The sequence below is a fragment of the Cyanistes caeruleus genome, chromosome 4 (assembly GCF_971803275.1).
Source record: "Cyanistes caeruleus chromosome 4, bCyaCae1.hap1.1, whole genome shotgun sequence".
Taxonomy (NCBI): domain Eukaryota; kingdom Metazoa; phylum Chordata; class Aves; order Passeriformes; family Paridae; genus Cyanistes; species Cyanistes caeruleus.
The window spans coordinates 31858982-31874855 of NC_141704.1; the positions used below are offsets into that span (position 1 = coordinate 31858982).

General features: G+C 49.2%; 2 protein-coding genes and 1 long non-coding RNA gene across 5 annotated transcripts; 2 read left to right on the top strand and 1 right to left on the bottom strand.

The window, feature by feature from the left end:
• Positions 1 to 400: 400 nt before the first annotated feature.
• LOC111935140 (arf-GAP with dual PH domain-containing protein 1-like) lies at positions 401 to 9565 on the bottom strand. 2 transcript variants are annotated; one of them, XM_023935477.2, is made up of 11 exons: positions 8375 to 9565; positions 7252 to 7382; positions 6278 to 6369; positions 6097 to 6179; positions 5293 to 5405; positions 4510 to 4656; positions 4026 to 4109; positions 3646 to 3708; positions 3064 to 3135; positions 2341 to 2572; positions 1317 to 2253 (listed from the first exon to the last, which is right to left on the bottom strand). In XM_023935477.2, the coding sequence occupies exons 1-11, from the start codon at positions 8463 to 8465 to the stop codon at positions 2225 to 2227; spliced, it is 1137 nt and encodes a 378-aa protein (XP_023791245.2). In that variant the 5' UTR covers positions 8466 to 9565; the 3' UTR covers positions 1317 to 2224. The 2 variants fall into 2 exon arrangements, with proteins under 2 accessions (XP_023791236.2, XP_023791245.2); XM_023935468.2 differs by lacking the exon at positions 8375 to 9565 and having other exon boundaries at positions 401 to 2253; positions 7252 to 7588.
• On the top strand, positions 9560 to 13939 carry NOL12 (nucleolar protein 12). Of its 2 annotated transcripts, none has more exons than XM_086887423.1 (6): positions 9560 to 9683; positions 9783 to 9888; positions 9974 to 10022; positions 10418 to 10560; positions 11411 to 11511; positions 12076 to 13939. In XM_086887423.1, the coding sequence occupies exons 1-6, from the start codon at positions 9604 to 9606 to the stop codon at positions 12245 to 12247; spliced, it is 651 nt and encodes a 216-aa protein (XP_086743549.1). In that variant the 5' UTR covers positions 9560 to 9603; the 3' UTR covers positions 12248 to 13939. The 2 variants fall into 2 exon arrangements, with proteins under 2 accessions (XP_086743549.1, XP_086743548.1); XM_086887422.1 differs by having other exon boundaries at positions 9562 to 9683; positions 9759 to 9888.
• A 132-nt stretch (positions 13940 to 14071) lies between these two features.
• LOC147653532 (uncharacterized) lies at positions 14072 to 15056 on the top strand. The gene is made up of 2 exons (XR_015286403.1): positions 14072 to 14154; positions 14371 to 15056. It is a non-coding gene; the product is annotated as an uncharacterized LOC147653532 (long non-coding RNA).
• Positions 15057 to 15874: the final 818 nt, after the last annotated feature.

A 15874-nucleotide genomic window follows, 5' to 3' on the forward strand; every position in this document is an offset into this window, starting at 1 on the left:
CTTAGAGGTTTGGGTATTGTGGATGTAGTCCCCAGTTTGCAAGCAGCCCCACCAGATTGTAGGGTATCTCACATTTTCTCTCCTGGCCCTTTTCCACCTTTGCCCCCAAGTCAGCAACAAGCTCCTGAAGACTCAAAGGACTGGATGTTTTAGACTCTGTCTTTCCTTCCTCTCCACAAAGACCATCCTCCCCCTGTGAGCTTTCCCCCTCCTTCCCTCGGAGCCCCAGGAAGCTGCCTCGCCTCAGAGCAGGGAGCAGAAGCCCATTACGTGGCACCACCGCCTTCTAGCGAGGCACCAGCACACGACACCCATGCCCGGTGCTAGACTGCCCTTTCCTCACTCACATCTGAGCCTCGCTAGACACGGTGGGACAGAATTTGCGGAGCAGAGACAGACGTGCCATACAACATGTACTATCGGTTAGTTCAGGGTTTCAGGCCATTCCAGACACACTCTTTTGCATCATCGGTGTATTAGCTCCATTGTGGCTGAGTCAAATGCCTCAGCAGTGGTAATTCAGCAGCAAACAGGAGGAGACATCCCATCAGTACTCCTCGCACTGTGCAATGACCTTTGGTTTTCAGGGAAATCGTGCTCCAAACTGGGAGAGATCAGGAAAATGCAGTGAAAATATACTTCTAGGTGGATATTTCTATTGCACCATGTTAGCAGGGTGAGTGATGCTTCTTCTCATCCAGGAAGTTGATGCTCCCAACAGCTTGTGGTGGTCTTGGTGCAGAGTGGGGTCCCCAGAGAAGCAGAGGGGGCACTGTGAGTCTGCCTTTTTGGTTCTGATGGGAATAATCACAGTCCATGTGCCCCAGGAAATACAATGAACTGCTATGGCTTTTTGGTCCATCATTCTGCTTTTTCTTTCCAAAAACCAGCCTCATACTTCAACAGTTAATAGGCCAGCTAGTTTAGGAAATGAAAATAAATTACAATGTGATTTTTTTTATTTATTTCTTTAGGAGCTAATTAAAATACTGGTTTTCTTATTAATTCCAGCTAGCTCCCCTTAACACATGAGGTACCTTCTCTCACACTGCCTGAGTAAAACTGCAAATGCATCAGATACTAGTCACCAGCAGAACTCAGCTACTCCTTCCAGCATGTGAAACAGAGCTCTCCCAAGAGAGCTTTAAGAGATGAGTGTTAAGACATGAATCATGGGTTGATTTAGTGTTTTAGGCTAACTCTTACTAATAGAGACTTCCCCTGTTATACTACTGCATACAATGATATGTATGTGTGATATACAAGATAAACATATGCAATGTGCAGGTCAGAATGAAAGTGCCAGGCCTTTGACATACAGAGAATGAGGGAGCAGAGATCCATGTATTATTATATTCAGCATCAACCCTGAAGTAGTAGAGACAGCAGACTCTGAACTCTATACATGTTATCAGCTTCTCCTTGCAAGACCCAACCCCTCTCCATTTTGCCAAGTTTGGCAGCTGATCTTCAGTGGCATGAACACACCTCAGGGTGTTTTCCCTAGGGCAGCATTTCACCTCCATCACTTTTTGTTATGTGTGTATATAATGTATACATATATCCAAATGTATATTCACATTATTTTTGAGACGATCTCTTAATCTCCTCTGAAGCATTTGGTGGAAGGTCTGAAGAAGCTTTCAAGCCCATACATGGCAGAAAGAAACAGGCCTCACATTTGGCTGTTAGGTTTCATCTTTTAAGTGACCTTTCTCAACCACTGCACTAACTGATCAAATATCAAGATGTTTCACATCTCTGTCACCAGCAGGTATGATATTTCTTGTAAAGGAACAGTCTCTTTTAGTCCAGCAGCCGCTGTAACCAGCTGGGGTGCCTGGCTCCAGCCAGTTTTCTTTCACCAGGTGGGTGGCTGTCTGCAGTTTCATGCAGGAGTGATGCTAGGTCCCACGCCCAACACAGTAAGTGCCAAAGTTTTCAAGGCCTGACTGACAGGCAAGACCTGTCAGCATCCAGTCAGATGACAGCAATTTAACAGGGACAGGCTGTACTGAGGATTCAGATGCACAAAATCTTGCCTTGAAAAGAAGCAGCTTAATCGGGCCCTCAAAACAAAGTGGGTATTATATGGGGGCAAAAGTGCTTCAAAGGGTGCTCCAAGAGCACTGTGTTTCTCTGATGTCAATCTCCTCTCCTGTCCTGACAGCAACCCAATAGGACCAGGTAGAGTTGAGTCATAGTGAGATTCCTGCATGGCTTCCTAGGACTTAAACTTGAAGTAGGCTTCAACTGTAGTGAAGAAAAAAGGAAGTGCATTAGGGCAATACCCTGAATGGGAGTGGCAGGAGGGAAAGGAAACAGCATCCAGGCACTTACTTGCATATTCCTGTGGTGTCATGGCCTGGTTGATGACACTAGTGAAGGCTCTGATCCACTCCAGCTGGTCAGTCTCTGTCTCGCAGGTGAAGAGGTATTCCCGGTCAGGGGTGACAATGGTGATGCCATAGTGCCAAGAGAAGTTGCCCTGTGTCCCTGAAGGCAATCCCTTCTGGACACTATATCCATTCTCTCCACTGCCCACAAATACTTCACCCTTAGCAAAGGCGTCCTGCACATCGGGAGGGAAAGATGGTGATTTATGGAATCTCAGAAGAACAAGAGAATCATTACAGTGCACCTAAGGACAGGAGGAGAGTGTGTGAGGATCGGGGATGTAGCACCAGAGGTTTTGGAGGTGATCAGGGGATTCAGAAGAGCAGTGAGCCTATGCTCAAAGGCAGTAGTGAAAAGGAAAAAATAAGGACATGAACCTCAAGAGGTCTGAGAGAGGAACTGATACTCTCACCTCTCTATGTCACCCTCCCATCACCACCTTTACACTGCTGCCCTCCCTGTCCCCATTGTTTACAGGCAGTGAAACAAACACACAAAGCATTCGATGAACTAAAAGGGATGGAAAAGGGAAGACCTGGAGACCATTTATAGCAGCTGGGAAACCTGCAAGACACCCTTACTGCAGAGCACAGACCCAGTTTGCGCTTTGACCCTGCCCTCAGCACTGTTGCCTCCAGCTGCCCGGCGGTCTCATCTCCCTCTCACCAAAGGATCCTTGAAGTACATGAGCCTGCGGTGATCCAGCGTGAACCAGCGCTTCTTGAAAGCCTCCCTCTGCTGTGAAGGGAAGAGGTGACATGTGTGAGGGGACAGTGCCCTCTGCTGCGAGCAGTGCGAATGGATACCCCAAACTCATCCCAACCCCTTGAAGCAAGCCCCTGCTTTAACAGCAACCTCCTCCTCGCCCTTTCTGAGCTGAGAGTAAGGGTCAGTATCGTGTTATTCAGTTCCAGCTGCTGTCCCCAACTCCTGAACTTCAATGAAGGACCCCAGAGGGGAGACAGAAGAAATCTGGACACTAAATACCTGTAAGGTCACTCACACACAGACACATGCAGAGAGATCTGTCGCTCTGGGAGAAAGCAGGGACTCTGGCTTCATCTACTTTCACATGTGTCCTTCCCCTTCCTTTTATTCTCCCCTCCCTTGGTGCACACACACTGTTCCCACGGGTGTCTAAAGAGTCAGGGGGAATGGGGAAACAGCAGGAGAAAAACATTGAAGTAGGGAAAGCCAGTGGTGCTCTGACAGGCCCCTGTTAGATTTTTTTCTACCATAGCAGCTCACCTTGGGACCGGTCTTCTCCATGTACCCCTCCTTCAAGAAGTTTCTCGTCAAACGATTTTTAATCTGACAAAATGGCAAGAGTAACATCCACTTAGCTGGGCCTCTTTGCTAGTCATTTCCCTCCCCCACTCTTCTATTCCCCCAAATTCAGTCTCTTTCTAAATTTATATTTCCCAAACTGCCTAGCTAGGCATCACCTCTGCCTCCAAAATGCCCAGAAACAGCAGAGAGCAGCTGTTTTCTGACCACCACAGGCCCTTTTAAAAACACCTTCTCATCCTTTTATCTTTACCCTGCAATTTCCACTTCCCTACCTGGGGTTGTAACAGTAACTAATGAGCACTTTTATCACAAAAGCAGCAGGAGACTCAGGGCCTTACCTCATTATCACTGGCAATGGGAAATGCCACCTTCAGGTAATGGAACTGCACAGAGCGGATGGCGTTGAACCAGTCCACTACCTCCTGAGGATGGAACAGGACAGGACAGAAAGCTTAGCCAGGGCAAACAGTGGGCCATCTAAATTCACCTAGCTGCACCCAGCCCTGTCTCAGCTACAAACACAGCCAGCTCTCCCTCTGCAGCATCTCCCTCACATGCACACGGCCAGCACGGCTGCCCCATTCCCCACATGCACAGGCAGCACACATTCTATAGAACTCCTCCCACACAAACCAACTCAGCCAGTGCTCCTGCCCTGCTCCCTGCAGCAAAACTCTCTTACAGATACACAAACACAGAGCCAGAACCCCCACCCTATTACCTACAGCAACTCACACACACTCCATCCTACCCATGCTTCATACTATTTAATATCAGCAGCTCCTCAATGCCTTTGCAGTGTTTGATGCTAAAACCAGATACCTTTCCACTTTCATGGTAGACAAATATATTCCTGGTCTTATTGTCTTTGAGATAGGTGATCTGCAGCCCATTGGGGTTCCCAATCTTCTCTGGCTGGAATGTAGCATTGATGACATCTATTTTAACATTGATTTTGGGTTCTTTGCCCTGAAAACAGAAAGGCATTGATCATGCATGAGCAATCCTAGAAGGAAAGAGACCTGAGCTGCTGACTAAGTGGGGTAAGGCAGGGTCAGAGGCCTGATGCAGGTGGAGAACCTTGTACTTGGCCTTTTTAAACCTTCTGAGGTTCATATCAGCCCATTTCTGGAACTTGTCCAGGTTCCTCTGGATGACATGTCCTGTTTCTCCCTACCCTGAGCCATTCCCTCCCTTGTGACAGCATTTTAGCTCTTGCCCTGCTCATTTCTGAGAGATGAATGAGCAGAAAATAGCCCTCCTCAAGACCAACCAGAGAAATGGTTTTTGCTGACTTGGCCCACAATGGGGTGATGCTGGTTCCAGGAATGGTGCAGGATTACACATCCAGGCAAACGGATAGGAGTTAAGTGAAAGATTAGTCCTTTCCTCAGTAGTGAAGGAAGCACAAAGGAAGAGCATGAGGAAAAGTCACTCTGACAGCAGTAAGAGGACCCTTCTCCTTAGTGACATGTTTTGTTATCATCCCTGAGCTGGGATGAGCAGGGCACTCTCAGAAACATGAGTAAGAAATCAGAACATCTCTGTCACCCTGCTGCTCTGGGTGGAGTACACACTGAGGTGGGAGTTGACCACCATACTCACATCCTGCTTGGTGAAATACTTCAGACATCCCTCTCTCTCAGACAAGAGGAACTTGCGGGGTAGGAACTGCCCGTTGTCTCGACCTCGCTTCCAAAGGATGCCTTCCTTCACCCCTTGGAGCAGAAAAACCACTTATAACAGCATTCCCCCACAGGCATGGTAGGCATCAGAGAGCTGCATGCAGCCTGGGGCCCAGCCACCCCTCTGAGACAAAGAACATGATGAACTATTGCTGAGAATAAACACTTCAGATGTTTCACCTCTGTCTTACAACTAAAGATGGTGGTGTTCCCATGTTTGCAGTGCAGATAACCACTCAGCAAAAGACACTCCCATGTTCTTTCCACCTCCTAGTCCTGCTCCCACTGCTACCTCTGTGCAACAGCTGTCTCCTGTGAACACTAGAGTCTTAGTCCATGCAGACTCTGGTGTGGGACCAGAATTCTTCCCACTTGGCTCTGCAGGTTCCAGTGCCCTTTGTCACAGGACTGGCTGTGCCATTTCAAGGACAACTGCTGTGGTTAGAAGGAGTGGCATGCAGAAGGACAGATATAGATGTCTGTCTCCACCAAGACATCAAATGCCTTTGAAAACTGCCACCTGGTGACACCAGGCTTTTAAGCTACCTGTGGCAGTGCCAGCCTATGTTGTCCACAATTTAACACCCCCCAAACTATGCCCTGTAATTACCAGTTTGGTTCTCAGGAGTACATGTGAGATTTGCAACACTGACACCTCATAATGCTCAGAAGTTTCCAGTTAAGGCAACAAACAGGATGTTTTGATGCTGTGTTCTGCTCTTACCATCAGAATATGGCAGCTGTTTTCCCGGCTCAGTAAATTCTTTGCGTTCATATTTGGCCCGTATCCACTGTTCTCTCAGCACTCTATGGAGAGAGGTGACAGGTAGATCAGAAACAAACTAGAGGAATTAGGGGAACAGAGAATTGCCCTTCCCCCTTTTCTTCTGTATGCAGCAACTTACTGGCAGTCATTGAAGGTTGGCTGGTAATAGTAAATAGGGATGTGAGCTTCATATATGGCTTTAGTCACAGCATTCCCATGCTTGGCCAAAAACTGCAGAGTTAGACAGAGAGTTAGTGTCTTGCCTTTGATGCAGACTCGTGTTGGACCTTTTCTTTCCTGACCCACTACAGGGCTAGATGCACATCAGACTCTAATGGAGCATTCTCTTTCCCCTCCATTGCAACATCCCAGCAGTCTGGCTGCAGGAAGGTGGTTCTCAAAGGTCTTATCTACTCTCAGACATTACACTGATTGCGCCTGAATCAACAGAGTGCCATAAATGTCACTTCCGTAAGGCTGGGTGCACACACGTTCAGTGGATTTGCATGGATGTGCCATGTGCCACATCTCCTGGAGAGCTCAACAACAGCTCTGCAATGACATCTGGAAGGACATTCCACCCTCTTCCAAAAAGCAACAAGACACAGATTATTTTCTTTGGATCTCCAGAAAATATTTTCAGTCCCCTGAAGGTTAGTGAGTTGAGGGGGCTGTAACAGGGAGAAGACAAGTTCTCATAAGTGCCATTTTTCTCAAGAGATCATATTATAGCTGGAAACTTTTCTCAGAGAATGGAATTGCCCAAGATTTTCCCTTTGGACTGCTGAAATCAAGAGACATTGAGGTTGTATGGTCCTGGCAAGTGGAAAACAAGAAATCTGAAGCAACAAAGACCCTAAGCCTTAGTAAGATATATTGCAAGAGCTCTACGTTTGCCATAAAGTAACAGAACATGAGGAGACACATAAGGCAAGTGTATCCTCCCTCTCCCAGTGGGTTGTGGGGAATTATCCCTGATTATCAGGAGTAGAAAGGAGACTGATCAAACCAGATTACATTCCAACTCTGTGAGGTCAAAGGACTAATTTTGCCAGGACTAGTGCATAGTGTAGCCCAAACCATCTGCCACATCCATGGGGATAAAGATCTCACCTGCACCTGAGCATCATCCCAGTAGTCCATCTTCAGGGATTTGACTTTGCTGATGCTAGGGATGTTGCGGTGAATTCCTGAACAGCTGAGGCATATAAAGACACCCAAAGTAGAGGATGCCCAGTCAGGATCTGAGAATATGGAAAAGGGTATAACTAAAACTGGTGAATATTCCTGGGAGGTATGCCTCACCTGAGAATGTAGTCCTGAGAAACAGGGAGCTGCTGACCACAGTTTCATCCAAGCTGAGTAATTAAAACCCAAGGCATGGGTGCCAGTCAGGAAAAAAACACAGCTATTAGTCCCTCCTTCCCCGTTCCAATCATTTTCACTACATTTTTAATGACCTGTATCTTGAAAAACTCCAAAGTGGTCTGTGAACTCCCTTTGTGTAAAGGATCACCCAGACAAAAATGAAACCACCTTTGGGAAAAGATCCCAGGAGTTGTTTAGTGCATCACAGCAAACCCCTAAGAGTGTTTAGCTCAGAAGTGGAAAACGTCCTTGAATCTAAAACTCTCCTGGAATAATTAAATAGGGTAAAATGGTATTAATTTGCACAGTCTTAATTTGGCTTGGGTGGTACACTCCTTTTGGAGGTGTATGATGGGTGTTTTTAGCAGCACTTGTAGGGCCTCTAACTGGGTACCCTTCTAAGAAGGCAAGCCCTTCAGTAAATGAAATTTCCTAGGCAACTGTGGCAGGTTGTCAGTACAGAGCTGAGTCATGGCAGAGACAATGCGCTCCTGAATCATGCCTTCTTTCTGGAGAAGTTAGGATTTCACTGGGAGCTTTCCTGTCCGGTCCTGACTGGGCATGACCTTGATTTGCATTTGAGATCTGACATGACTACAACCCACGGTGCTGCAGCTATGCAGCCCCTGCTAATCTGGCACTCCCACATCCCTGTCCTTCCCACGAGTGCTATGGCAGCATCTTCTCCCTCCTCCCCTGGCAACTCTCCTCCAGGGAGAAGAAATGAACACCCAGAGCAACGCCTCCCTCCCCTTTCTCTCCGCCCCAGGCTCCTGGGCAGTCCAGATAGCCAGCACTGAGTGGCTGCTAGAGATCAGCCCCAGCTCCCTGCTTCCAACTCTTCCTCCAGCATCCTTCGGGGACTCACCTGGCTTCCCGCAGTCCGCACACAAAGAGTTCTCTGCTCTTTTCCACACTTCCTTCAGGGCCTTCATGCTCCGCTCGTTTCCTCCAGCCATCACCTCGGAATGGTGTCCCTCCAGGCAGGGCAGGACAGGGCCAGGAGGGCAGCTGCCTGCACCTTATGCACCTGCAGGCCAACCCGCTTCCTTATCCAGGAGAGAAGGAGAAGCTCTGGCAGACAGAGGGGGAAAGAGGAAGGCAAGAGAACCTAAGGTTAAGGTTAATGGAAAGGGTACAGAGGCCTGTCGGTGCACCTGAGCCGGCTGAGAACAGGCAGGGGCAGAGACTGGAGGCTGAAGTGCACCCAGACTGTGTGAGGAGCGAGGAGGAGGACGAGACCTGCCCCCATGGGCGTGGAGGGAAGTGCAGCAATTAACCACAGAACTGGTTTTTCCGCATTTCTTCTGGTGAAAGGACAGGCCAGGAAAAGAGCGCAGGCAGCAAGCAAGCTGATAAAGGAAAGCTGGCTGTGGACAAGTGACTGCCAGGCTGTGACAGGACTCCTGTCAGGACTCGTCATGCTCTGTGGGCTAGGGGGACTGGCCCCACAGCACTTCAGAAGCTTCTACCGAAGTCAGCTGGCCACCACACAGGCATCACACCCATTTTTAAGGTGAGAACAGGGGAGCAATAGAGGTTCAGGAGCTTAGCCAGTGTCACTCTAGGCCATCAGAACACGGCAGTCCTGATGCACCCACCAACTCATGCCAATACCTCTCTCCACCACTACGGCAATCTTGGCTGTCCAGCCATACGCTGCGACTTGGACACAGCATCAGAGCCAAGACCCATCTCCACAATTGCCCTACCCGGGTAAGAGGAGCAGCGCATGCTAACACCAAGAAATGACAATAGCTTGAAATAAACTCAGAGCTCTATTGAAGAACTGCAGATGTGAACCATTCGGAAGAGTGACATTTATTTAAGAGACATTGGGGCAAAACACTCTGGAGCGCCAGAAGGAGTCTCGGGCTGTGGTTTCGGGTTCTACACCGCGGCGTTCTCCGCACAAGGCAGCGCCACAGAATGTTTAGCTGGGAGGAAGCTGCAGAGGAGCGTAGCCCGAGGCTCGCCCGCCCGAAGCGGAGCGCAGGCCGGGCTGGGGGCCGGGCACGGCAGCCCCGGGGGCGGCGGGCAGAGCTGCCGGCGTTCCGGCGGAAGGGGCGGCACCGGCAGCAGCGGCGTGGGACAGCCATGGGCCGCAAGAAGAACAAGAAGGGTCCGGGCGGCCGCGAGGGGCGGCTGGTGGTGACTTTCGACGAGGAGCGGCGGAGGTGAGGCCGGGCAGGAGCCAGGGCGGGAGGCGGGGAAGGAAGGAAGGAAGGCAGGCATCCCCCGGTCGCTGAAAGCCGGGCGGTTCTGTCCTCTCTCAGGGAGTACCTGACCGGCTTCCACAAGCGGAAGGTGGAGCGGAGGAAGGCGGCGCTGGAGGAGATCAAACGGAAGCTGAAGGAAGAGCAGAGGAAAATGAAAGAGGAGGTGAGGGAAGGGTCCCGTGTCCCCCTCGGCAGGACGGGCAGGAGGGGCGGGCGGAGGCGCCGCATGACCTGTTTCTGTTCCTCAGCGGCACCAGGAGTATCTGAAGATGCTGAGCGAGAGGGAGGAGGCGCTCGGTACGTGCTGGGCCCAGGGAGGGAGGGAGGGAGGGAGGGAGGTGGGCGGCCGTGGTCCGACAGCCTTGACTGGGTGCTGAGAGCTGGGGCAGGGGCGCTCCCAGGCTGTCCCACAGCAGCAGCTGCTCGGTGCTGTGGTGTTCCCCAGCAGTCTGACCCCACAGCCCTCTGTCCCGGGATTCATGAGGGCTCTACAGAAAGGAAGGAGCAGGAGAGCATCTCTAAGGTGTCACCAGATCCCCTCATGGGGGAGAAGGAACTTGCCCTCCAGGCTGGCAGTGCCAAGCCCCTCTGCCCTTTATCCCAGATGTCACCCCTGCCCAGCATCAGGAACAAGTGAGTTTATCCCGTGAAAAGCTGGGCACTTTGCAGTGCAGGATGTCTTGTGTTCCCAGAGGAGGCTGATGAACTGGAGCACTTGGTGACATCGCGGACAGAGTCTGTGAGCATCGACCACCCAAACCACATCGTAACAGTGACCACCATCAGTGACCTGGACCTCTCGGGGGCACGCCAGCTGGGACTGACCAGCCCCGTGGTAAAGCCTCTTGCTGCCTCTCTCTATCAGCTGTTCACACTCCTGGGGCTGCTGAGGTAGGGCTGGTGGTCCCTGAGTATGTCCAAGCCCTTGCAGCTGGCTGGGAACAAGGATGAAGAGGGAAACTCATAACTTTTATATTTTTCTACAGTTTAAATTGGGCCTCTAAAGAGAAGGAAATGTCCTGTGTGAATAGCTCACTTCAAACCTCCCTAGAATCCTTTGCTAGTCCCGATTGACCCCGGTTAAAGGAAAAGTGTTACTGGACTGGGTGGCAAAAATGTAGTACTTTAAAAGCTGATACAAGACAAGCAGCAAGATTTCAGACTTCGCTGCATGGTCTGTCCTTGACCTCCTTCCTGTGTCCTGTTCAGAAATATTACTGTTAGCATGAGGAGGCATTTCTCTCTCCATAATCCTGTGTTTGGACCACAAATAAGGAAACCATTCAGTTCTGGCTGTGGTCACTTTTATTTTCAAAATACATGTAACTAAGACCTTGTATTTGTTTCATAGAGACTCTCAGGTATTGGTTGTGCTTACATTTGTAAGGTCATCTAATCTGAAAATCCACTCAAAGAGGTCTTGATAGTAATTTAAGCAAAAGCCAAGACCTTTGGTTCATTCGATTTTAAACTTCAATCCATTCATTGAATCAATGGGGTGGGTTACTGTAAGACATCTCTGGTTGTGCCTTTCTGTGGGACTGCAGTAGGAAACCTTGACACTTGGACAGCGAGGGGTGTGGAGAATTAAAAAATCCTCACCTGTGACTAGTTAGTTCACAAACCAGGATGAAACCAAGAAGGCAGTGGAAACACCAGAATCACAAAAGTGCTTTATTTTTAAGGGAAAAACCGATGGATGTGAAGAAGAGAAAGGAGAAGAGGTGGTGAACAAGCCCGTGAGAACAATGCCCAAGAAGTCCAGAAACCCCTTCCTTTCTGAGAAGTACGTGCAGATTCCTTCAGGCCTTTGCTGCTGGGCTCTGGCAGCTGAAGGAGGGATGGTGTGTGTTGGGGGATGCGCCGCAGGGGGGGCGCGGTGCAGCCCGGCCAGGGGCGGCAGGGGGCGCTGGAGGAGCGCGCCCCGCTCGGCTCCGGTGAGCGAGCGGGGGCCGGGTGGGCTTGGTCCTCACCTCTTCCCTAGTCCGTCATCAACGCGGCACATTCCGCAGCGTGCTTAGCTTCTCTCTAGGGCTGAAGGTCAGAGGCTCCTAAAGCTGAAAGCTCAGGCGTTCTTAGCATTTTTCAGTATCCAGGTTTTACAGCTGCTTTGAGGGCACGGAGAGTTACTTTAACTCTGTGGGGTCTGGGCAGCGCACTGCTCACAACATTCATTTTTGTTGTTACTGCACATGGAGGCTTGCAGGTTTCCCATATAGCTTAGAGGGACTTGCCATGTCTGGCATCCATTCCTGCTGGGTCGCTCAGAGCTCTCCAGCTATTGTTGTGGTGTCGCCTTGCTTCGGCAGCCTTTATTCCTCAAACATTTTCCTCTTTCTGCCCTGCACAGAATCTCTTCTCTTACTGCCACGCTGCACATGCACAGCCGGAAAAAGACAAAAGGAAAGAGATCCCAACGTGGGCAAGGCCCACGTAAGAAAATCCAGAAGTCCAGCACAGGGCGAACCACCAAAACTCAGCGTCGGAGGCTGACTGGAAAAATGGGCCGTGACCAAGATTAACAGAGAAACTAATGTTCAGACCACCAGCTGGGACAGTGCTCCACATCTGGGCTGCTGCTCTTCAGGACCCTGTCATTGTGGGCAGGCATCTTGTTTACATGGCATTCTGACTAGCCACAAACCCAGTTCAGCCTTTCTATAGCCTTCTGAGCACTGGTCAAGGTGACTAGACACTCTACCCATTTATTTTTGCTGTGATCTCCAGTTAAGTGTCTGGGTGCCACAGAATCCCTTAAAAACTTCTGCTGAAGGTCATGCTCTCTATCTGGCATAAGCCTTCTGTCCTTGCTCCCCCCTCTTTCAGACTTAATACTTGTCTTTATCAAAGAAGAGGATTTGGGGCAGAGTGCAACAGGCACATCGTTGTCAGGGCAATTTGAGATACTTGGGAGAGCTTTGCTTGCACTCCTGCATCAGTGCCCTGGCATTTCGGCTGTGCAGTAAATCCTTTTTCCATGGAGACATGGTGTCATCTTGTCTCCTGTGTTTCCTCACCACACAACACAGTGCCACACCTGAATGCAGGGGTACTTTTTGTTTGATACTTGTGCCAGGTGAAACTGGGTAACATTGCGAATAAATTTGAAGTCATTTTGCTAAGAAAAAAAAAATAAATAAATATGTGACTTATTTGAAGCATAGCAGGGGCTGTGCTAACGCCAGTACCAACTGGAAAGAGTGGGAGGTAATTTCTGGTGTTTAAAGGATATTGAAATTCACTGGTGCTTGGAGAATGTAATAGCTAGGAGCTATTTCTGTGGCAAGGCAGAGCCAGCTAGAGCAGGAATGGCTCATTCCATTGTCTGCTGAATATGCCGATCGTAACTGCGATAGCTCAGGGGAGTATGAAATGCCCTAATGCCCTTGCTGTTTGTGTGTGGCCCTCTCCGGGGTGGGAGTGGCAGAGGCTGCCCTTGCCCTTTACCTCAGGGTTGCTGCAGTTATTAGCAGCTAATTGCCTTTCTTCTTAGGACCTCAGTGTATGTTTTTTACTGTGGTTGCCCTCAGCAGGAGGAGAAAAAAAAAAATTGTATGGTTGGAATTTAGGAATACTGGTGGCAAAACTGTGAGTGAATCCTCTGAGGAGGAGAGTGAGCCCAGGCAGCGTGCTGGCCTCTGTGCTGGACTATCCTGGAGTATATTCTGTGAGCCAGGCCTCCTCCCATGCCATGTGTGCACTGGAAAGGAAATGACAAAGAAAGAAAAAGCCTATGTGTCCAAAACCCACACCAGAAAAATTTGCAACCCAGCAATGGGCAAGTAAATAGATTCCTCATGCCAGAAATGGGAGGGAAGAGTAAAGCAGTGCCTGAGGCTGAATGGAGGAACATCAGAACAATGCTGATGGCCACCAGCCGCTAAAGTGAATGGCAGCAGCTTGATGTATCTCTCCATCGTTACTTGTGGAGTGTGCACACAGAGCTGTTCTCCAGAGTGTGTTCAGGGGGAGGGTGTGATCTCAACACTGACAGCAGAAGCACAATTTCTGCTAGAGGGAGGGTTCTGGAGGGAACACACGTGCTTGTGGTAAGGAATGGGGCCCTCCTGCACTTCCCTTTCCTTTCTGAGGAAGGTGATTGCCGGGGAGGTGGACACTGTTATCACTGCTGCCTTGTATGCTTGGATTCAGAGTCCCCACCCTGGGCTGAGTTCTTGGGCACTAACACAGAATAAACACAGTCACATTATTAAGGTGTGTGTGTGTGTGTATGGTTTTCTCACCTCCAAAATAGTTCTCAAACACTGCCTTAAAGGCCCCTCCAGAAAGGTCATGGGATTTAATGGGTGACCTTACCTATCCACCTGTCTCACCTGGGGTTCTTGGGTGTTTCAGAGCTGTAAAAACACAACTCAGGCAAGGCCAAAAGTGCTGTGCTGAACTGGATCTCAGCCAAAGTATCCAAGAGGTATGATGTGTGGAGCCTAAATTATTTCTTGTTCTGGTTTGGGAGTTAATGCTCTAGAGCATTCTGTGCTTGGTGGGTTTGAGAGGGATGAAGGGGGGAAGGAGAGGGAAATTCTGTTTGGATAGGTGTGTCACACCAAGGGGACTGCAACTCAAAGCTGGAGGACAGGGTGACATCCTTGGTCTAGATCATACAGTAGCTTTTCCTTCTCTCCAGGACATAGTGCCTTGGGTGACCGTGAACAGACGGTGACCTGCCTGCTTCCTTACCCAAGGAGTTCGCTCTGGAGCTGGGATGGCCACTGTAAAAGAAGTGTACTATCTGTTTGAGAAATCTGCTGGAGTGTAGAGTGTGAAATATGGATCAGTTGGCTTCTCCAGCCTGCAGGCAGCCTGGCATGGTAGCTGGGACACAGCTGGATGACCTAATTGTTCTCCGGATGCGGTGTTAAGAGTGACTTCAGTTCTTGTCATTTTGCTGCCAGGTGATCTGGAAGAATCTCACTTTTAAGTGTTTGCTGTTTCCCTGGCCTAATAACATTTTTGAGCCTTTCTCAAGTATCAGCTGAAGTCTCCAACAGCCCCTTCCACGCTCTGAAATCTTTCAGCTCCTGCTAGAAAATGAGTTTTCAAATTTTAAAAAAAAAACAAAACAGAAACAAACCAAAAAAGTGTATGGAAAAACTGAGAACAGAACTGTTAAATCCTATACAGCATTAGCCATCAGGATTGTTCACTACGCTATTGATTTCTCCATTTGATTGATTAAAACTTTATTCGTAATGTGAATTACTGACTCAGCCCTAGCCTGCTGTTTTTGTTATGCACAGGGTATACTGTCAGGCTACCCCTGAATATATTGAAATGAGGATATGAGTTTTCACACACAAGTTAGTGAGTGAAGTGTTTGCCAGACACATCACAGTTCATACCAGACTTTGGCTTAAAATTATTCTTTGCTGCTTCCTCTTGTTTTCAAGATGGATTTGAGCATTTTGGTGTTTTTTTTTTTTCTTCCCTTAGCTGCTCAGAAGGCTGCTTTCAAATATAAGGTGCTTGCAAAATGTAAGGTACTTGCAAAAATCAAATGTGCTAGTGCACATTTATGGAGTTGCTGCTCCATAAAATGAAAGCAGAGACCAGCAGCTCCCTGTGAACCCCCTTTTCCACAGGCATTTCACGCGTGGCTCTGCAGCTAGGTCACCTCGGGCACCTGCACATTGCTGTGCACGTGGCCCAGGCTCGCACAGAGATGCAGGGCTTTGACATGGGCTGCCACACTGGGGTTGCCATGCATGATGGCTTTCACTGGCTAGACTGCGATTCCGCACACGTGCACACACAAAAATCTAATTGGGATTACAGAGGATCAAAAGCAGCCTGGGAGCCAAAAAGATGAGACAGCTGGGGGAAAACTGGAGTGCAGCAAAGAGGAGGAATGGCTGCAGCGTGTGCATGAGCTGTGTGATAATCAGTGCACTGTAGTTACTACTCCTGTAGTGTGTACCAAGCTCAAGGCTGTACTCAGTACAGTCACACTGCTGCTTCCAGCACTGTGTTCCAGAAATGAACTCGAGAAAAAAAGTTACTGGGACAGTGATGAGAACTTTCGGGGACTAAAAGGCAGCTGAATAATGGGTTGTGTGGGGTAGATAAGGTTTGAGGAGTGGACTGCAGACTGCACTTAATGACTAAACAAAAAGTAAAATTGAGCTTTTTGT

Coding starts and splice junctions, on each gene's coding strand:
- LOC111935140 (XM_023935468.2), bottom strand. CDS start 7,491: ATGAAACTGTGGTCAGCAGCTCCCTGTTTCTCAGGACTACATTCTCAG. Junction 4,110..4,509: donor TCTACCATGAAAGTGGAAAG/GTATCTGGTTTT, acceptor TTCCATCCTCAG/GAGGTAGTGGACTGGTTCAA. Junction 3,136..3,645: donor TGGAGAAGACCGGTCCCAAG/GTGAGCTGCTAT, acceptor TTCCCTTCACAG/CAGAGGGAGGCTTTCAAGAA.
- NOL12 (XM_086887422.1), top strand. CDS start 9,604: ATGGGCCGCAAGAAGAACAAGAAGGGTCCGGGCGGCCGCGAGGGGCGG. Junction 9,889..9,973: donor AGAGGAAAATGAAAGAGGAG/GTGAGGGAAGGG, acceptor TCTGTTCCTCAG/CGGCACCAGGAGTATCTGAA. Junction 10,561..11,410: donor TGGGACTGACCAGCCCCGTG/GTAAAGCCTCTT, acceptor TTTATTTTTAAG/GGAAAAACCGATGGATGTGA.